At 39.3% G+C, this 22995-nt stretch overlaps 1 protein-coding gene across 23 annotated transcripts in view; it reads left to right on the forward strand.

Moving 5' to 3' along the window:
• adgrb2 (adhesion G protein-coupled receptor B2) overlaps positions 1-22995 on the forward strand; it is a 215074-nt gene that overhangs the window by 90012 nt on the left and 102067 nt on the right. For 18 of the 23 annotated variants that reach the window (XR_004571081.1, XM_034236727.1, XM_034236722.1 and 15 more), the window contains exons 3-5: positions 9258-9341; positions 10995-11183; positions 18469-18630. Coding sequence is in view for 22 of the 23 variants with exons in the window: in XM_034236727.1 (XP_034092618.1) it covers positions 9258-9341; positions 10995-11183; positions 18469-18630 (435 nt within the window). In the remaining variant the exon portion in view is untranslated. The remainder of the gene's footprint in view (positions 1-9257; positions 9342-10994; positions 11184-18468; positions 18631-22995) is intronic. The other 5 variants (XM_034236719.1, XM_034236731.1, XM_034236729.1 and 2 more) reach the window with 5 other exon arrangements.

The following is a 22995-nucleotide window of genomic DNA, read 5'->3' on the forward strand; positions in this document are numbered from 1 at the left end:
TGTAAAGCACTTTGAATTGCCTTGTGTTGGAAAGTGCTATATAAATAAACTTGCCTTGCCTTATATCTAAAGGTGAGTACACATGTGGAAAAAAACAGAACATACTGTAACAAAGCATTCCAAGGTAAATCTGAGCAGATATTAACAAAGCACCTTGGGTACTTTGTCAGACTGTACCAAAGCACAACAGTATGACACAGAAGAACATACACAAAAGATAACATCTATTGATCAAACAACAGATCCGACAATGTTACCACAACAATAAATATGTTTTCAGATTTCAAATCACAACTCGATCTGAGTTCCATCTGAATGAAGAACAACCAACCAAACCCATGGCACCACTGCGGTTATCAATGCTTGACTGTATTACTAATAGTTAAGCTTCTTTAGTTTATTTCGTTTTTTTTTGCCTTTTTTTCTCACATTGGTTCATCTTTCCGATTCACCTTGATTAGAAAACAAAACAGCAGAAACTAGGTCTGATTCAGTTCCCTATCTTGCTGTGGACTTGAACATTACCCCCGCTAAGCCAAACATGTCTGTCAATGCCTCTTTGTGTGTAGGAACATAAATGTTGGGGTGCATGTCCCTTTGCATTAAGCGTGCATTGGCCCCCTGTCCTGCTGCGCTGACCCCTCCCTATGATGAAAAGTAGTTGACAGAAGAGATAAGTGGTGTGTGAGTGTTTGTATACTCAGGAGAGAGGGCGAGGGCGAGAGTCAGCGTCTGAGTATCATTTATTATGCCCTTCTATCAGGTGGAGAGCCAAAGTCTGGCTATACTACACTCTCCTCATGGCCCTCTCTTATGATTCATGAAAAACACCTGCCAGAGTATGCCCTGGGTTGCTATAGCCTGTGGGCAGAGTGCCCATGCAAATGCTGCCTGTGTGTGTGTATGTGTGTGTGTGTGTGTGTGTGTGTGTGTGTGTGTGTGTGTGTGTGTGTGTGTGTGTGTGTGTGTGTGTGTGTGTGTGTGTGTGTGTGTGTGTGTGTGTGTGTGTGTGTGTGTGTGTGTGTGTGTGTGTGTGTGTGTGTGTGTGTGTGTGTGTGTGTGTGTGTGTGTGTGTGTGTGTGTGTGTGTGTGTGTGTGTGTGTGTGTGTGTGTGTGTGTGTGTGAGCACTTGCACGAATGCATTTGCCTGTGGACAGATGTGGCTCATTTTCTGCTGCAGGCACAGAATGCACACAGTGTTCTTATTAGGAGGATACACAGACTGCCTTTTTGTTGACTACCAGAAAGAGGAATCAATGCTATGAGTAAATAATAATAAGTGCCAACATTGACATGTATGATGTATGGAAGATGCAGATACTGTAGACACAAATGTGAGAAGACCTAGATAAGTGTTGAGAGCATCAAACTAAATTAGTGAATATAAGACATATTGAAAGAAAGAGAAATTAAAAAGGAAGAAAGTTATTTTTTAAAAGACAAATAGAAAAAGGAAGACTTAAAGACGGAACAAGAAGTAATTGACAGCAAAAAAAGGAGAAAAATACATATTTGAATCATAAACCGAACATAAAAGCAACCCAACAAATAAGCAAGGGAAAAGGACAGATACAATAATAAAGAAAGGAATACTGATGCTGTAGCTTTCACAATCGTGCCGTAAACCACAGTTAAGAGCAACCGTCCTCAGACTCCATTCACCTCTCAGACACAGGACTGTCGACAAAGAGTGGACACTGATTTATAATCCACTTCCTTCCTTCCTTCCTTCCCTCCCTCCGTCCCTCTGCAAGCCTCCACACCAGAATCCCTTCCGCTCCTTTACAGCGTCAGCATGACAGTGTTGCTACGGCAACAGCATCCCACTGCAGAGGCAAATGCGAGCAGTAATCGGTCTGTTCGCTTGGCTGTGTCATTTATACTTATCACTGTTGTCATGTGAAATCCTTATGGTTAAATGTCTCTAAAATAGGTTTATTGAAAAAAAATGTGGATACTTTTTGGAGATCTGTGTAAGGGAGACAAAAATAAACGAAAAGAATAAGGGGAAGGGAGGAGGACATGTGGCGAGACCTTTTGTCCTAGATGTGTGTAAAGCTCAGAAGCTTTTCAATTACATAATTGTTGTTTTTACTCCATTTAGATACATTGAAAATCCCTCTCCATGAACCTGCACCCTATTAGCTTGTCTTTAGCCATGCTAGCATCTTTAAAGTATGAATTGGTTGTACTTTTTTTTTCCATTTCATGGAAATGTTTAACATTCATTATCTCCAAACTACGAATCTAACTTTGATAGTTGGCATTTCTTTAGCGTCACCAAGGCAAGGCAAGTTTATTTATATAGCACTTTTCAACACAAGGCAATTCAAAGTGCTTTACCAAAAATGAAAGACATTAAGAAAATGGCATTTAAAATCAGTCATTAAAAAGAAAAGCTAATAAAATAAACATTAAAAGAAAAAAGTACATGGATCAAAAGTTACAGTGCAGTCTAAGATATGAATAGTTCAATTAAAAGCAGCGACAAAAATAAAAGTCTTCAGCCTGGATTTAAAAGTAGTCAGAGTTAAAGCGGACCTGCAGGTTTCTGGGAGTTTGTTCCAGATATTTGGAGCATAATAACTGAACGCTGCTTCTCCATGTTTAGTTCTGACTCTGTGGACAGAAAGCTGACCAGTCCCTGAAGACCTGAGAGATCTGGATGGTTCATAATTTAGCAGGAGGTCAGAAATGTATTTTGGGCCTAAACCATTCAGTGCTTTATAAACCAGCAGCAGTATTTTGAAATATATTCTTTGACACACAGGAAGCCAGTGTAAAGACTTCAGAACAGGAGTGATGTGATCCACTTTCTTAGTGTTAGTGAGGACTCGAGCAGCGGCGTTCTGAATCAGCTGCAGCTTTCTAATAGATTTTTTAGTGAGACCTGTGAAGACACCATTGCAGTAGTCGAGTCTACTGAAGATAAAAGCATGGACAAGTTTTTCCAAATCCTGCTGTGACATTAGTCTTTTAATCCTAGATATATTCTTTAGGTGATAGTAGGCTGATTTAGTAACTGTTTTAATGTGACTGTTGAAACTCAGGTCAGAGTCCATGACTACACCTAGATTTCTGGCTTTATCTGTTGTTTTGAACATTGCAGACTGAAGCTCAGCGCTAACTTTTATACGTTCTGCCTTCGCTCCAAAAACCATTACCTCAGTTTTATCTTTGTTTAATTGGAGAAAGTTCTGACACATCCAGTCATTGATTTGTTCAATGCACTTACTCAGTGTTTGAATTGGAGCATAGTCTCCTGGTGAAATTGTTACGTACATTTGTGTATCATCTGCATAGCTATGGTAACTTATTTTGTTGTTTTTCATTATCGGAGCCAGTGGTAGCATGTAGACGTTAAAGAGAAGAGGCCCCAAGATGGAGCCTTGAGGTACCCCACATGTCATATTTGTCAACTCAGATGTGTATTTACCTATAAGGTATTACATCACCAGAAAGTTTGTTCTAGTTGTTTCATCTAAAGTATCACAATTATTGAGAGGGTGGCTATTACAGGGTGTCCGCGGGGCATTAAAAAGTATTAAAAGTTGATAAATCAATTTAGCGAAAATGAAGGCTATTCAAAAGTATTAAACGGCATTTTCCAAGGAATTACATTTCGTAGCTTGTTTTCAATAAGTCTATAAATGGTCCAAAGAGGTTGTATTCTACAGTCTGCCTGAATGTAATCATGGCGTAGGTGTGTAGTGTGATTCTGTGTAGTTTATTTATGGAATCCCGTTGGATTTGACGTCATCTGAACAGGACATCGCACGCTCACGGCTTGATAGCGCGAAGCTCCATTTACGCCGGTTGTTAAACAACATTGTTATGGGGAAATGCAAGTGTGCGTCCAAATGGTTGGAAGATAAGGAGGAAGGACAATCAATACTGAATATAGTCAATGTGAGGTAAAGTGTGTCGCCAATGTAACCGGTTAAAACTCCAAGTGGCGATGAGGTCTTAACATGTATGGAAAGGGTCTTAAAAAAGGTCTTAAAAGGTTTTACATCTGACTTCAGGATTCCTGCATATACCCTGTATTAAATGTGGAGCAGGTCATGTGAAACATTTATAACATTCAAAATTCAAGGCGTACATAGCTACAGTGTAGTTATGACAATGACATTCTTAGGTCTCCTAAGTGCAACACAATAAAATAGATAATAGTGCAAGAAAATATAATATAATAGACACTGTGCAGAATAGTCTATACAAGTGGCATCATTTCATTTAACATGCTTCTAGCTGTGTTGTAAACACTTCACTATCTTTCTGCAAAGCACCATACAGAGAGTTCCTTGCACAAACATGCTAATCCATGGGTGCAATTGTCTGCAATTGATCAGGCAAATGCAACACAGTAATCTTGCTTGCCCCGCTTTAGATGAGTTGTTCTGGTCATCCCTGCATTGATTGCTCTTTGATTGTAGCTCTCTAGCTTTCCTTGGGGTCCGCTGGACTGTAAATCCCTAGAATTTATCATATTGTTATTGAACTGAGAGATAGAGAGGCTGAAGTAGAAGACAGGGGGTGGAGGGCAGAACGATAGACCAAATGACTCTGTGGTGTGGGAATTGGAAGATTTGAAAATATCTAATAAGAGAAAGAAAAACGGGGAAAAAGGGCAATTTGAGATGGAGAATGAAAGTGAAATGAAACAAAGCCAATTTAGCAGTTTGGAAGTATACCAGGGCTTATGAGGATTTGTGTATATATGTTGTGTGTGTGTAGGTGTGAAACAAACCCGTCAGCCCAAGGGGATGAGAAAACTCGATTCTGAATCCATTTTGAGGGCACTCAAATGACCTTGAGGCCCCCATAGCCAAGCAGACGCTGTCCTGCACCAAACTGATTCAACGTCTCTCTTCATATCTGCTGCTGAGTGCGAGAGAGGAGTGAGGGAGAGAGATGGAGTGGGTCTGTCTGTCCAGTAGCTTATAAAAAGTCCATTATGGTGCGCTTCTATCAGTTTGGGCTCTCCCAGATGGACCCTGGAGTAAATGGACAGCACCAGAGTGCTATAAACTCAGATTTGATGTACGGCTGAGAAATTGCTCTGTGTGTGTTCTGGAGTGTGTGTGTGTTGTTGTGCGTGTTTAGGAGTGTGTGCATTCAATCAAACGCGCTGTACTGAAAGAGCTTACAGTAGTCAACTGCAAACATTCTCGTGCCACTGTTTTGCACATGCCATATACTTAACACAGCTGTTTTATATGTTAACATATGCATTCTCCTTCCACACACACACACACGCACGCACACACACACGCACATACACACACACACATACACATACACACACACACACACACACACACACACACACACACACACACACACACACACACACACACACACACACACACACACACACACACACACATAAAGGCTTCCCAGCAGGCTTAAATCCTGGCTCAGTCTGACAAAGGAGCCTGTGGCTCTAACTGGCTCTGCCCCAATCCCTTTCCCCAGCCTGCTGCTTTGTACAGGCTCAAAACCGCTTTACTGCATGACGTTTATTTATCAGCCATATTTACTTCCTATTGTGTAAGTGTGTGTGTGTGTGTGTGTGTGTGTGTGTGTGTGTGTGTGTGTGTGTGTGTGTGTGTGTGTGTGTGTGTGTGTGTGTGTGTGTGTGTGTGTGTGTGTGCGTGCGTGCGTGCGTGTGTGTGTGTGTGTGTGTGTCTCAGCGTGTGTCTGAGCTACATGAAGGTATACATTTGAGATTTGGTGACACTGCTTACGTGTGTGATTTTTAATGTGTCCAATATTATGTATTCATTTGTGTGTTTGGGTATCCTGTCGCTCTTTGCATACCGTTTAGGAAGCTGACAAAGCTGCCTGCTGAGCGATAGCGATCACCACGCTGTGGATGTGACTCGGTCTTTATACATGGCATGCTACTTTATCAAAATGTTTGGTCTGTGAAGAAAGAGAGAGATCAAAGAGCAAAGACTTGAATGACTTTGGGAAGTATTGCTTTCGTCTTAGCAGGTTCAAAAAAAGCAGACAAATCAAATGGTTGTCCTAAAATAAGAGACGGATGAAATTGGTTATTAAAGCAGGGTCTTGCACTGTTATCAGTTGTATTCATATTCTTTTAACAACATTTTGTTTAATCCACTTTATAAAGGCAGCTTGACTTGTGTGGACTGAAATGCCCTTAAACCCTACATAACAAATGACAATGACCTATATGTCCCATGCACTGTACTGTTACTAAAGCATTTGTTCATTTGTCAGGGCAAGATTCGAGGACCCCACTGACACTTCTGTCAGAGGACACTAAGGCATCATTTCAAATGTTGAATCTCCACTTCTGCTCCTGACCAATCATAGGGTTATCGACCTTTCTCCCGATTGGAGTGATACTGACAGCTACAGATGAAAAGCAGATTCCTTTGGAGATGAAGAAACAGCTGAAATTGATGTAACAAAGTAGGGATGAGAGAGGGCAAGAAGATTGGATGAAGTGTGCAATGATGTGTCCATTTAAGTGTGCTCGAGAACATTAAACAATAAAGTAGGGACTGTAAAGGTCAGTACTCATGAGGGGTTTATCCATATTGATCTTTACCTTCGATTATGCCGGACTCCGCAGCGGTGTCCATCTAAATCCTCCTCTGTGCTGTAGACCTGGGGGAGAGAGGGTGAGAAAGCAGACACATTGAGACAGAGAGAGATATTAAAGAGATAGAGAAAAGTTTTCCTCACTGGTCATTTTATGTGAGACGTTACTCCACTGCCCTGCTTCACTAACCTCTGTATCCCAAAAGGCTAAATGTGCTCCCACACAATGGCTTAATTTGTGGCCGAATCTGCCATAAGATGATTCAGACACACGGATCGGAGCTTTGTCTTGAGCCTTCAATATAGATCAATTTTTCTGAATTGTTTAAAGTGAAACTCTGAGTTATCTTGTTGAAAATGGTGATATATTGTGAGTCACTGATTTCCCACTGAGGTAACTCTAGAATCCATTAAGTAGACAGTTGACCTTTAATAAAATCGTTTCTAGTTTTACCTACGTAAAACAAAAGTGTATACTATATCCTTCTGTGTGAATGTCGACTGTTTAGGATGAGTTGTCATCTTATTATGGTGGGAGATAACAGTGAAGATGAATGTAGAAAACTAAGGACTGTCGATTGCAAGCTACAAATATCTAGCTCAGAGTAGGAGCAATATATCCTTGCACAAGGTTTTAGGTGTAAGATATTACTGTAAAACCTGCAGCTCAGCAAGTGGGCGTTTGTACTGTGCTCTGACCCGACTATAGCTAATAAAAACCTGTAAATCCCAGAGCTGCTGGTATGTGCAGCACTACTTTCTGTTTGATTGTCATATGAAACGCAACAGTATTCTAGAAGTCTTTTTTAGGCAAAGAGTCGACTAGATAAAATATGTCTTCGAAATACTTTCAGAGCGCTGTTGCACAATTTGCTCGTCTCAATATAGAGAAAAAACACACTCATGCATCGTTTGTTTTAACAAGGGACAGATGCAGATATTATCTACACAGCACAACAACACAAATACCACATTATTTCACAGAAAGAATATTTTTCTTTGGCCTTCAAGCACAAGTGGTCCTGCTGAGAACGAAGCACAACAAGCGAATGGGAGGGAGAGTTGGACAACATCGATCAAAAGGCGAGATCTAGACGATGACAAGTACAAGTCTTTTATTCCTTTCAAAGGGTTATTTTTGTAAAAGGCCAAATTAGAGTGCTGGTTGTGATGGGCGTTCGAACAATCAGACCCTAACTACGAGGTGTGTGTGTGTGTGTGTGTGTGTGTGTGTGTGTGTGTGTGTGTGTGTGTGTGTGTGTGTGTGTGTGTGTGTGTGTGTGTGTGTGTGTGTGTGTGTGTGTGTGTGTGTGTGTGTGTGTGTGTGTGTGTGTGTGTGTGTGGCTAGCATTACTATACTTGTGGGGACCTACATCTGTTTACACAGACACGTGTGGGGAATCGCCTCCCTTATGGTGACAAATTGGAGGTCCCCATAAGGGGAATCATTCATTTTAGGGTGAAGACTTGTTTAGGATTAGGGTAAGGGTTAGGGTAAGGGTAAGGGTTAGGGTTAGGGTTAGGCATGTGTTGGTTATGGTTAAGGTTAGGATAAGTCTCCAGGAAATGCATGTAAGTCAATGTAATGTCCCCTGAAGTGATGTATGCATGGTATATGTGTGTGTGTGTGTGTGTGTGTGTGTGTGCCTATGTGTTCTTCCTCAGGCCAACATTTTGACAGAAGTTAATGTGGGAAATCTCACTTTTGCACTCTGTAATCTAATTCACACACAATGACATTTTCATGTGAACTGTATGTTTCAGCTGCTTCATGTAATTTCAAGCAATGCAGAACATCCCATAGGCAAAAAGTACCCAAGTAAAAACTGATCTGTTAAATCAAAGATTGTTTCTACTGCCGAGGGAGTTGATTAAGTCTTGAGTTGCTGAAACTAAGCCTACAAATCCATTTGCACACAGATCAGAAGACTGTGCCTCAGTATGTTTGTACCAATTGAGATAAACTGACTTAGATATGTTGCATGATTTCGCTTTCTCCAAACTTCCTCTCAAGGCAATCGTTCTGTTTCGACAAATCCTTATTGCTCTACATTTATATGAGGTGTTCTAATATAAATAAGCTCTCTGACAAATCAGATCCAGGCCATTCTCCAGTGTAGCTTTACTATTTGTACATTTTCATAACCATGTCAAGGCTTTTTTTTATAGCTTGCTTACTTATCGTTCCTCACATTGCATTTCAACCTATATTTAATTGACATTTCATGCTTTGCCTCTAATGAGACGGTAAGCATCCACCTGATTTTCTGAGATTATACTGTAGACTTGACGTTCTGTTACATTTCAGTACGATGTGTGCTGAAATGTATCGGTGTGTGCTTTAAATATTCTGTAACAGAGAGCAAGCCAAGGAAATGTAGGCGTCTGTGTATTATTTTTGCCAGAGTCGTATTTGGATGTACTAAAAAACGTGTTTTTTTTACTTCTCTGAATGCACAAAGTACATATCGATGCCTATGAAGACTTGTTGACTACAGCTTTAAAAACAACGATCTGTATGTCTTGGCACAAATGTTTGTAGTAAAGGAGGTTGATATCTACACACCAGCATGTATGCTCTTAGAGTTCAACTTCGTGCTGCATTACCTATATCCAGCTGTGCTATTCAATACAAGCTGAACAATTAAATGTAAGTAAAATCTAAATTTTTTCCATTTCAGACCCATTTGAAGATGATGATCTGAAGGTGAAGACCCAGAGACCTCGATCAGCTGACCAGCCAGGTGTGTTTCAGGCACAAACTGGTGAGTAATGTGTGCATGAGTCCAGCCTGGGACGCAAGAATTCAACTTAACAGGCGGTGTATTTCACGAAATAAAAAAGTTCCTTATAAATCATTTCTATATTCACCTTCCGAAGCCTGTCTGATCTCCGGGGCGGCTACTGTAGTTGGCCGTTGCGTGTGTGCGAATCGTACATAATGAATAGGATTACAAATAACTAATGGGATTATTTATGACATGATCCATGTTAAATATGTCACATGTAGTTTATATAAGCAGAGGAATCTGTCTTATACATACATGACATTACATGGTGGCTGATTCACCCGCGTTAGAATAGGTCATACACACATTTGTGCCCATAAGCATACACATATAAACACACACACATTTACATATTCATAGCTCCCAGTGTGTGGAGGAAGGAGTTCCTACCACAAGTGAAACCCCTGGCTCTGTCTTGTCCTTCTCATACTCCCCCCCCCCACCCCTCTTCTCCCCATTCTTCCACTCCTCCAGGCATGTGTGATGAGCTTAAGCCCTGACTCACGGCATGCTAATGAAGATGTAATGCGATTAACGGACATGCAATTAATTAGATTTCCTTCTTTGCCATGTGATGACGCCTCGATCAAAGGACACGGCGCTCATAAACAATTTAGAAAGAGAGAAGCGCGATGACTTCACACTTTTTTTTCTCGCTGTCAAGGGCGTAACTCGGAGGGAACAGTGGGAGTCTCTTCCCAGCCGCCTGCAGAACTCACAATCCCCCACAAAACATCCCAATCTTTGCCACTAAATTAACAACTAAAGCAATCCATCTTGGATTATCTGGGAGATCTTGTGTTATCATAATTCCATGAGTATTCATTGGATTGAACAGGATCATCATCCTTATGAATATTCAATCAAGGTGTATTCACATTAAGGAGCTTGAATCAAATTCCCCATACTTGTTTCTGCAGGAATATCATACAGACTATTGGGTAATGACAGAGCATTTTAGCTAGTTTATGTCAAGATTATACACTTGAAAAAATGTACCCTTTGTAAGCCGAGCTCAAAATAAATATCTTGTGCTTTTATCAGGGGGGGAAATAAACACTAATCCTAGAGTCTGTTGAAAAGTCCCAGGCTTTTCTCTTGACAAATGTATGCATTACAATTTAGTTTTTCTTGTATTGTACCACTGTAATAATGCAACGTGTCACTGCCGTCCTACTGTAGGGATTTTCATTTTATTTCAGTAAATAAACCTAGAATTGCCAACATGAATCAAAAAAGCAAGCGTGATGATTTGTTCGGTCCTGGGAACATTTGGAGGGAGAATTAAGTGCTGTTCACTCAAAGTTACGGTAGCTCCGTTTTTGTTGTGGCTTTTTTTGGCTGTATACCCCCATGGTACAAGTATTACGATTACACAGTCTAAACACTTACAAATCTAACGAGACAATATGAACATCCATGTCTAGAACTACATGGATGCATCCCCCATGCTTTATTACTTTGGTTTAAAGCCTTGTTTTTTTACGATAAGCTGTTGTGTCAGTGGGCTGTGATCATTCCCAGAACAACTGCCTCTTCAGTTTTCACTCTCTCAGAAGCGGTAAAATCCCTAGAACTAGAATCATTGAGAATGACCCTGTCTCTGTCCACCTCCGTCTTGCTCTTCAGGCGACCCTGCGGCAGAGGAGTGGTCTCAGTGGAGCGTGTGTTCTCTTACATGCGGGCAAGGCTGGCAAGTGAGGACGCGATCATGCGTTTCCTCTCCCTATGGGACACTATGCAGCGGAGCCCTGCGGGAAACACGCATGTGCAACAACACCGCTTCCTGTCCGGGCGATCCGGGCATCTCGGGCTCAGGTATGTTCACTAACTTTCAGCATTCCCTGAAATCCCAGAGTGGAGCCAACTGATTAGAAACGTCGTCTTACAAGCACAAAATAATAAGGGTTTTATCTTTTTCTTTGTGCATTGTATTTTGTGCCGTTTAATTAAGCAAGGGGTTGAAATAACTGCCACGGAAGCCTCTTTTTCTTAATTTCTTCAGTCCCTGCTGACTTCTACAGGGTGCTTTTCTACCCATATGGTGTTTTGGGATATGCCCCAGGCTTTTAAGGAGGGAGAATAAGGGAAAAATAAACGAAAACGGTTTAGCATTGTTGCAAAAATAATGACCGAATACATACAGTATGTGAATTTACTCCAGGCTACGGTTTGGTTTGGTTTAGTTTTTTTAAACGTACAGATTGACTAAAGGCAGCTTTAAAACATAAGCTTTGTGCTAAGCGCCTCACTCACCCATGCAGCATGTACTTGTCTGTTTAGAATGTGTTAGAAAAGCTGTAAAACTGAAGAAAAATAATGACAGTGTGAAAACTGTCACTTTTGAGGAAGGTAGGCGGCAAGCACACACACACAAACACACACACACACACACACACACACACACACACACACACACACACACACACACACACACACACACACACACACACACACACACACACACACACAACCACTCACATCACATGGGATCTACTCAGCCAAAACACAATCTAACCAAGCAGAAAAGAACCCACAGAATGAGAATCTAATTTTGTCATTTCGATTCACTCTGCTGGCCAGCTGAGAGAGGGAGAGAGGAAGAGTGAGGAAGAGAGAGGGGGAGACAGACGTGACACCTAAGCTCAATGTCAGCAAGTCTATTAGACTTTCCACAGCTCAGAAGTTCATACTTCCTGGATTCTCTATATCCAGCTCTCCTCTTTTACTTTTTCGTTCAGCATTGCTCCTATTTCCATTTTATTTTCTATATCTACCTATGCAGGCATTTGGTATAATGAACACTTAGCTGATGTTTGATTAACAATGAACGGTAACATTTACTAAGCTTACTGTACATGGACATTTAAGAAGAATACAACAATAAAATCACCCTTGGCATGTTGGCATTACAGTTAAAACACCAAATCAACATGTAAACAACAGCAACTGCATCTTTTGCTTTGACATTTTAGATTTAACGGCTTCTCCAAAACATGTTTAACTGATCAAGTAAAATGTTCATATGCAAGCCTGCTCTGCCAATTCAACCCTGTCTGCTTGCTCCAAAAAGGCTGGATCAAACTGATGAGCACCTCAGCAACACACAACACAATCAAGCCAGATCAAGTCGCTGGGGGAACTTGTGTACCTCTCATTCTGAATAATGTGAGTTCCGCTCTGGGTTTGATTGCCTGTGTAGGTCTTCACTAGATGAAATGTTGAAGTGCTTCCCGTCTTGTTCTGGTTTGATTGGTTGTCCTGATTGCATTTGAAATGAAATCCTGATTCAGTACTTTCAGCTCCAGTAAGGACCAAGATTCAGTGTTGCTCGGTAAAATATAGCGTGACACACCCGCAACTCAGACCGAACCGTTGGCACTTTAGTTGCATTACAGGCAATGTAGGTGCCAAGGCTTGACAGCGGAGACAAATGTATGGCACAAAAAGGCAATATCTCTTGTTCTGCTGCATCAATTTTGATACTTTTGAACTGTCCATTGTGAGCCTGAGAGTCTTACGTTAGTGCTAAGTTCAATCAATGCAGTACTCTTTCAAGCTCAAGGCTCTGGCGCTACAGTCTTAACCACAAAGGAGACAGTCAAGGTATCTGTTAGCTTCACATTGTGTTGCCTGTCTACTTCCATGGTGCTTCACATGAAGAAATACACCAGTGGGAAAAAATGAACTGTGGAAAATCTCGCCTTGGATATTTTGTCCACGTGTGAACCTGTCAAAACCTGGAAATTAGATTCTTGGCTCCTTAAATATAGCAGTGTTTAAGTGCCTGAACAAGTATTTTCCTTAAGGGAAGGAAGAAGGCATGATTCTTTATTTTCTTTTGACATCTGTAGGCTAATATCTCTGATCCCTGTGGCACCTGAGAAAGTGCATCACATAACAACAGCACCAATGTCCTCCATATAGTTCCATTCTAATAATAACAGTGATGTTTTTATATGACGGATTATGAATTGAAAAGTATGAGCCCATAACTTACAAAAATAATAATAATAATAATTAAAAAAGGAGCGACTTCTGTCTAAGTGTCATCGGGAAAGCATAGGATGGGGTCATTGGGCATTAGCCTCTAAAAAGAGCGCCATCTTTGGACAGGTCCTTTCCACACATTGCTTGAAAATCAGTGGATGAGGAACTATTTTATAGGAAAACCTTCAAATTAGACAACATTTTCAAATGTCACAAGCTTTCCCTATGTTAATTCCTCTGTACCACATTTGTGCTCATTCAAGGTCTTTGCTTCTAAGTGTGCACAATGTATGTATAATGTGTTGCTATTGTTATTTAATAGATATTTATTTATCATTATACTTCAAGTGCAAAACAGTGAGTTTCAATTGCGATTTCTGTATGTTGGTATGAGTTTGCAGATTTCTTATTTGCACACTCGTGCTTTTACTTCAGATGTAGGTGTCATTCAGTGTTTATTAAAGTCTTTAAAACCATAAAGAAAATATGAAAATGGAGAAACGAGAAGCAGATTTTCCCCTTCCCTGTCGGTGCATATGCTAATCTTGTTTTTATGCAAATGCGCCAACGCGATTTGTATATCTAAGTGCCTCATTTTCCATTCAGTGTCGAAATTAATATCCTCAGCCGCTCCTTTGATGGGATATTGGTTGTTGTGTTATGTGCCATTTCTTATTTCATTTATTCCCTCACTCCTCTGATGTTTCCTGACGTGGTTCTGAAGGGGGGGAGTGGCACCTCTGGGATTGCCTGAATGGGATCACACCAAATTCAAGTAGACTTAGAATGTGGGGGTGTAAGCAAAGAGACATACAAGTGTTTAATGAACTTGATGTGATAGAATTTTTTTAATTTTTTTAAATCTGATTTAAAATCAACACATTTGATGGATTGGTTGATCCATTTGCTCTTAGATTAAAGCCTAACAAAAAGACATGACATGCATATATAACAATCTCAATATAATGTTTCCCTTGCTTATACATCAAATGCTCTAAGATCCAACATATGCAGTTTGAATCTGAGAAAATCCGACACATAAACAGCTCAGGCATGCAAGCATGAGCCTTTTCAACCCTGATGTTTAGAACATGACGGCCAATCGAGCCAACTCACTGATTTATCTGAAAGATCTGCAAGGGAAATGTTCTTAATAAACATCCTCTATTCTGTTTCATATGCATATTATGCACTCAAAAATATACAAGGCACACAAGCAAACATAAGTGTGAACACGCTCACTATTTCACAGTTTCTCCCAGAGTATCCTGAGGTGGGGAGAGTGCAGTCTGCATACTTAAATTCAGTTGGCCAGAATGTTCAATTTTCGGCTTTTTTTTTAACATTTATTTGTGTTTGTGCAAAAGTTAGGACTTAGATGTATGGGTATTTTATGAGTGTGGGTGGATATGTCTCTGGGCACTCTGTGCATGCGTGTATGTGTGTCTGCACAAGTTAGGGAACATCAAAGAAAAGTAGCTTGGACAGAAAGCCAATGAAGTGAAAATAGAAAAATAAAAATCTCCTTGTTTTCTCAAGGATAAAACTCCTAAATTAAGGTGATACAGATAATCAATTTTAAGTAATGCACTGCATCTTGACAAAGCAAACTAGGCAGTAATTGCTTTGGCAAATTAACTTTTTTTAAAATATGTACTGAAGTCTTTTATGCCCCAAGGCGTGCAAAGTAAAGTAGCATCCCTCTACTTCTGTTCCGTTTAGCTACTGCTCATTTACCATAGATTCAGTGACATTTAAAATATGGAGCGGAACAATTGTGCATTATAAATACAGTGAGTGTGGGTCAGTGCGTAGTCAATCGCTGCTACATCACACTTCCGGTAATGATTTAGAAAAGAGACCGAGGGTGCATGCGAGGATACATAAACTAATGGAAGAACACACAAAACTACACTTGCACAGAGCCTTATAAGCAGCTTTAAATAATGCAGCTCTGCCGTGCTACAACCAGAGGAAACTGCTACTAATGATGGTCATTCTTAGGATCAATATGATGCATGTGTCCTATTAGAGAATATGCATTTCCAAAAGCTAGAAAAAGTTAAAGCCGATATCTTTTTACATCATACATCGTTAGTACTTATATTTGAAATGAAATAGATATTAAAGACGAGAATTATAGTGTTGCATTCTAATTAGGCATAGCTGCTAAATGTGTATGCATGTTTGAATAAAGAAAAGTGTGCATGGACATTTTCTCCTTTCTCTTTGAGCCTATTTTTTCACCATTCTCTTGCAAAGATGAATATCTGGCGTTCATTAACTTTGTGAATGGGTGTTAAGAGATATATCTGTCACTTTGGGGTTTCAAAGTTCATCAGGTTGTTATTTGAATTTTATTTTTTGTCCTGCTGCTTTAAACATGTTCTTTTCCATCTCCCTCTGTGACTGCAACACGGATGGCAATAACATCCCTTTTAATGTGCACAGTTGAACTACAAAGAGCTGTTTTATGTTAATAGTGTTGTTAATATAGACAACACATTTCAAAGAACTGCTTTTTTTATGACTGGAAATACCACTCGATGGGAAGTGATTACTCTGTCACCAATAGGTGGTGTAAGAACATCCTAAATGCTGTCTCTGAAGACATTTGTATGTGTTTGTTACTCTTTAATTTGATTATCTGTTTCTCCAATTTATATTTTTTCCACTAATGTGTCTTAGACCCAAAGCTGCTCTCGCTTGATTTGATAGGCTAAATGATTGGCTTTGCACAGTCAGACGGATGGACTTGTTCTTGGTTTGAGAGATGGAGAATACATTTGGATGAATAAGTAATGTCTTACAAGCAATCTTGTAGTGTCGAAGTAAAAAACAAAAATATGCTAAATAACAGAACTGCGACTGAATTGTGTGTTTTTTTTTTACGGGGTTTGATAGATGAAGATTCAATTTCAATGAATAAGTAATGTCCTACAAAGCAATCTTGTAGTGTGCTAGAAAAAAGGAAGGTTACAATTGCTCCTACTGAGCTGATTGACTGTATTTGTATTTATTTTTGAACTTGTTATTGTATCACGTTGCTTCTGTCTTCTGAAAAAGTTTGGCAGTGTGGGATGAGAAACACCTAAGAAATCTGCCTCACTTTGAGGATTATATTTTATTTTTATCAGGACTTGGAAATCAGTCTTATTCCATATTTGATGCCAGACTAATTTCGCTATTAAGAACCCAACATTGCCTTTTATACTGCAGTACAAACAATGCTTTCAAACCAGTAACATGATAATGACATTTCAAATAAATAAAAGATTGCACTGGTTGTTCATTGCTGGCCAGAGTATGACTTAAAACTACCAAAATGATTGGATTGCACTAGCTATTTTTAATTATTCTTACAGTCTTGATAACTTGTTTTTGGTTTGTCCCTGAATCTTTCTCAAACTGATAGCAAACGGTTCCAAGATTGACGCTAACCTAGCCGGCGCTATTCTGCTATTTAGTCCGATACAATACAAAGTTATTGCCATTGTAACTTGAGTTATGTTTTGCTATTGGGGGTATGTAATGCGAAATCAATATTAAACAGCTCATTAATGAAGTATTCTCAAAGATACGTCCTCAATATTTAAAATGAGCGAACAAATGGGTTAATATTTAACCACTATTCTCTATGTTAGAAGTTTTTTTGTGTCATGGAAGCGTTTAAAAAAATACATATTTGCTAAGTTAACATCTTGCTTGTACTTCATTTCAGCACGGCCCACTTTTGAGCTGGAAAAGGCATTTCATAAAGTTTAAGACTAAAGTACGGATACAATCCCCATGCTGCTTATTTCCTTCTACTCTTGCAACATACGGTATAGCCATTTTGTAGAGCAGCTTTATTAAGAAGCACTGATACCATCTTTTTAACTTAAATTGAGGATATTTCACTATTTACCAGCAGTATCTCTGTACTTCTTAATACCATAGAACTCTCGCTTTATCTCAGCCTTCTACTCCTGCTCCTCTGAGCCTCGCTTCACAGAGTCGGCTAAATTATTTATCGCCATAATTTATTTAGCTTTGCTCAACACAGGACCAGCAATCTTCATCCTGCTGTCTCTAACTTTCTCTCCCTTCCCAATCTTATATCTTGATTTCTATATTTCGTTCAGCATCTCTTCAAATGTTCACCTCTCTTTTGTCCATGTCTTTCAACACGGCTTAATCTCCTCTGGTCTCTGGCTGAGGCTTTCAGTGTTTTTCGAAAAAACGTCTTGTTTTCTTTTATCCCAAAGTCTGATAAACTTTTTGAGCCCATATCTTGTTGTGTTCTTTCACATTCACTCTCCTCCTTTTACAAATATATCTGTTTGAATTCATTCCTCTTTTTGACACGTTCATTATGTCATTGTTACCTTTTTTGGTGTCTCCTAATAAACATTTATTTTGTATAATTGTTCCTCTATCTGTCTCAACATAATCATACCCTTTTAGCCCTATTTGAACGTTTGTTTGTATTAGTTGTTCTCTTAAATGGCACAATATGCCAGCCTAACAAAGCTTGAACACTGTGAAATAAGACATGCAAGAACCTGGTGTCAGTCAAGCAGCATCACAAAAATTCACATTGTCTGCAAAAATGTTTGGCAACTCTTCTCATGTATTCTATTAATCAATGTATTTCATTGTTAGTTGGTGCAACAAAAAAGGGTTGAAATGTGCAATAGAGATAATACAAAACAAAAGGGAGGGAAAAGGATGAGAAACATTTTGATTCTTTAATTGGTGTTTGAAGTCAGTTGAGTGTTGGATCGTCTGGGTACCTCTACATACTAACTGAAAGCTTTAATACTTTCAGAGGCAAACTTTCCACATTCATTTCGTTATCATGACTCAAGCTGCATGACTTAAAAAAGCGCCCGATCCTAACCTCCATTCTCTTTCATGTAGCAACATTCTCAATGCTTGTTGTCCATTGAAACTGGAATGTTTTTTTATGGAGGTCAGAAGTTCACCTCCTTCATGTTTGGAATGTGCTCTCAGACTCATTTGATATCTCATGTTTCTCCCATTCTCTAACCCTCCTGCCTGCGATGGGATGCTCCGACCAATCCCTCATCTCCCATCCCCATGTTGTGCATATGTTTGTGGGTGTTTGCAGTGCATGGGCTTTGGGAGGAGTGGTCGTCATGGAGTCTGTGCTCTGTGACCTGTGGGCGGGGCTCCAGGACTCGAACCAGGAAGTGTGTAAACGGAAGCGCGGCAATGGCTTGTGGATATCCCGAGACTCAGACCAAACTCTGCAACATAGCAGTGTGTCCTGGTTAGTACCATCTCCATTTACATGATACACCCAGACCAGCATGTCTCTCTGTCTTTTCATGGATCACCATTTTCAAAAACAACTTTTATATCTACACTTTGTCACTGCATTCATGTTTTCTGTTCTTCCACTATGCTCTTGTAGTGACCAAGTTACTCCCTCCTCTACTTAATTAATAATTGGACTAATGCTACACTTATGTCCCGTTTTGCAGACTGTAGGAGCAGTTGAGTAGAAAAACATACACGCTAGCCTCCATTAGCTACAGCTTGACTTTTCTTAGTTTTAACATTTTACTTTGTTTGAGGCCTTAACTACTGATCTCTAGTGGTGCTAAATAGTAGAGTTAGCATGCTGAACTAAGATAGTAAATATTGTAAACACTTTTTTGCGGAATTAATTAGCTTTATCATTGTGAGCATGTTAGCCCGCTGATGTTAGCATTTTGCTCAATGCACCATAGTCCCTAAATTCATCCTCAATTACCTCTAGTGAGGCCTTTTACTCTGTCTTGTTGGTTTGACAGTTTGCTGCTTTCCTTTTTCTTTCTCCTGTCTAATGTTGTACACAAGATCTAGAATATAAACTATTTGTTTCACCCGTTATTGGAATTCGACAAATGTAGTTAACATACCACAATGCAAATGGCTAAATTGGGCTTACTTTCCATGATTCTATAGTGTGACAATGTTAGTTATGGGTGTAAACAAATTGGAATAATGCATGAACACTTCCAATTTGGAGTAGTGGGAAATAGTTTCCATTCTAACTTTTCTGCTGACATGGCGTGAATGCAACAACCTCCATATATCCCGCCTTTTTATGCTCACTGCTTAATCTCCTGCATCCTTTTCAGTGTCATGTTCACCTCTGGTCAGCCATTGCAGTCATGCCCACCCCTCAACGCTCACACCAGAAATCGTGCTGGGTCGTAGCCTAGCAACGCCTTTAGGTTGGACTTCTATGCTTCCTCCATGGTTGGCTCGGTTTAGATTGCTAAGAAGTCCTGCCGTGGAGGTCTTCAGCTTTTGTCTCTGAGATTATCTGTTAGGTCTATACCTTGTCAAGAACAGCAATAAGTCACTGGTGCAGCCCCATCTAATTCTAGTATCAAAGGTATCTCGGGACTTTATTCCAATCTGGCTCAGGCTGCCCAGCTGAAACATCTTCATCAGGCTGCATTGGAGTGGAAAAGGACAGAATAGCGATTTGAAATAAGCTCTCAATACCAGTCTGACAAAACAGAGAGGGAGGTGTTGGCCAACAGCTACCTCAGCCTATCACAGAGGAGGTTTCCAGATTCAAACATTTGAGATGAAAATACTTACATCTACCCATTAGATGTGATCAACTTTATGAAAGGAAAACCCTTTGGCATTTTGAAACTACACTTCAGGCACATATATTGCCACTGTGCGATGTTAATGTTTCTTTAAAGTGTCACTTTTGAAAACCACTTAATATGAAAGCATTGACAATAGAACGGAATATTAATTCTAGTTATTAAATGTGTGCTTGCTGCATTCTCAGAGGTTTCTATATAACATTGGAATAATGGCATCAATGGACACAACAAACTAACACACAAGACGGCTTGTGTAATAACCGTTTTAAATCCCGACTTGTTTTGAGTGTGTGCTTATGCGTATGTAATCACTCACTGGCTAAGCAATTATAACAGGGTGAGTGATTTTTATTTACAATTGCTAAGGTAAAGAATCCTTTTTATTTTACCTTTATGACATTATATATGTGAATGCCACTGAAGCCTTTCTTGGCTAAAGATTTAGTGTTGTTATGCTCCCGACTGAGTCATGTTTTTTGTGTGGCTTTTTTGTTTTAATGTTTTTTTTCAAAGCAGTGGTTTTATAAGGTTAATATTTAAAAACAAAACTGTCCCCATTGCCAGACAAGGAGGCTGCAAAGTTATGGCTCAAAGAGGAAGAAACAGGGAGACGTCGTAATCCTAAGTATGGCCTCCGGGATGTTTTGCCATGCTGTTTTGGGAACAGTGATGGAAATAGGGGGTTTGGGAGGAAGGCTCTTCCTTCAAGGGCCTGAAGGAAATGTGTGTATGTGTGTACTCGTATGGTTTATGTGTTTGTGTATGAGTGTGTGCATCTATCACAACAGATTCTGCTTGCTTATGGGAGTTCAAAGGCAAATGGTCCTTTGAAATTATGAATACCAGCACAGGCCTTTTGGCAAAATCCTCCATGCATAGAAAATAGAACTCTGATGGATCCTTTGTGTGTATGTTTGTGTGTTTATGTCTCAAAGATTGGATCTTATTTGAAGGCAGATATTCAGACAGTATACTATAATATGCTCTATCTATACTGCACAGTGTTAAACCCACAGGAATTAATCAAATGTGTTCTCTTTCACTAGTATTTCTTATCTTCACAGTGGCTCATCACGTATGTAAACACAGACTAAGACATCAGGCAAATGCATGCATGTTAAGGCAAAGCTGTAAATGTTAATGGCAGCTGATGCATCACATATGACTACAATCAACAGATTAAGAGTTAAACCAGCAGAAATGTCACACATGAATAATTGATTTTAGGCCTTTTATAATGTCAACATCTGAAACAAGCTATATATAAAATAAACAGTCAGACATGAATCCCTATGTGTCATTTGCTATACTGTCTAATAGTTGAAGTCACTAGCAAGAAAACCCTCACAGGAGAGAGTTCCCATGCTAGGTTTCTATATGCCGTTTGTTTTGTCACGTTCACACTGAAATGCTACCCAACAGCGTTGGCCCCAGCTTGTTGGAACAGAGTAAAAGCCACACACAGCGTGATTGACCACATTACCAAGGATAGATGGCAATGGCTTCCCACTTGGGAGAACCAGACAAATACATTTACTGGACTGTACTTCACATTCTCTGCTACTTAAAGCCCCTGTGTGTAGAATGTGTGCCTCGATATATCATTTTGAGCCCAAACAAGTAATAGTTCTCACTTTGAATTGCTGTTCTTAATATAAACACAAATAGACAGGCTGATGTATTAAAGCACATACACAATAGCTATATACAGACCTCTTTTTCATAGCCTGTTAAGATGTGATTAAACTTACCTTGACTTAATTCATTCTACACATATTCAAAAAAGACTTTCCTCGAACTATCAGAGCATTCATAATGTATATTTATTTTCAGCATAGACCTCTGCATCAACTCGGCTTGACTTAAGGTTACATTAAATAGAAAAATCCAACTTATATCAGTTGTATGCAAGCTCTACAGCAATATTTTGATTGATCAAATGTCTTTCAATTGTAGTTAAACCAACAGATAATGCTCACTCTGCTCTATATGGAGTTTGAATGTATTAGTTTCGTCTTACAGGCCCGTTTCCATCAATCACTTTCAAGAGCTGGCCGCTTTTTAAGCAAAACATTGTTGGATCTGAATAGATGGTACAATATATAATACATAATTGCTCGCTGACTAGCTCACCATTACCCCTTAACAAGGTCATCTGAGTTAAATGTTTTGTGAGAATTTCAGTTAAAATCGAGGTTAAAATCATTAGGCAAGGCAAGGCAAGGCAAGTTTATTTATATAGCACTTTTCAACACAAGGCAATTCAAAGTGCTTTACAAAAAATGAAAGAGATTAAGAAAATGGCATTTAAAATCAGTCATTAAAAAGAAAAGCTAATAAAATAAACATTAAAAGAAAAAAGTACATGGATAAAAGTTACAGTGCAGTCTAAGATATGAATAGTTCAATTAACACTACAATTAACACTACATTACATTACACTTTGTTCAGTACAGTTATGTTGCAAAATAGGACAATTCAAAGCATATTTCAGGTCCATATGCTGGAGGCAGGACATAGTAACACTGCTGTCAACACAATGAAGCCTTGTGTTGTTTGTCAATTCAAATGATCACCGTGTGTCTGATAAACAAACAATACATAAAAAAGATCAATAATTACCATTTGCAACAATACAATATTAAGTCCCTTTATAAAGAGTATTATAACATATAAATGGACATTGTCACGGGTTAGTATTTGGTTCTCCTGTCATTTTTCGGTTTTACTCAAGGGTTCTAATTAAAAATACATTGAGGAATGAATTAAGAATATTTGTCACAGATGTCTTTCAGCTACCGTGCCTTTTCTCAGCAGAACGCTGTGTTCTGTTTTGTGACACAGATCCTCAAAATGGTCTTTTACAAGCTTTGAAGTTAATGGCATACCAGACATCTTTAACTGTGCACCCAATTAATGATTAAACTCCCTGTTTTCATAATTGTTTTGCATTTTGGATATTCCATTTGACGAATGCTCTCTTATTAAAGGGGACAGTGGGGGCTTTGATTACACCTGTG

The sequence above is a fragment of the Gymnodraco acuticeps genome, unplaced genomic scaffold, assembly GCF_902827175.1.
Source record: "Gymnodraco acuticeps unplaced genomic scaffold, fGymAcu1.1, whole genome shotgun sequence".
NCBI lineage: Eukaryota > Metazoa > Chordata > Actinopteri > Perciformes > Bathydraconidae > Gymnodraco > Gymnodraco acuticeps.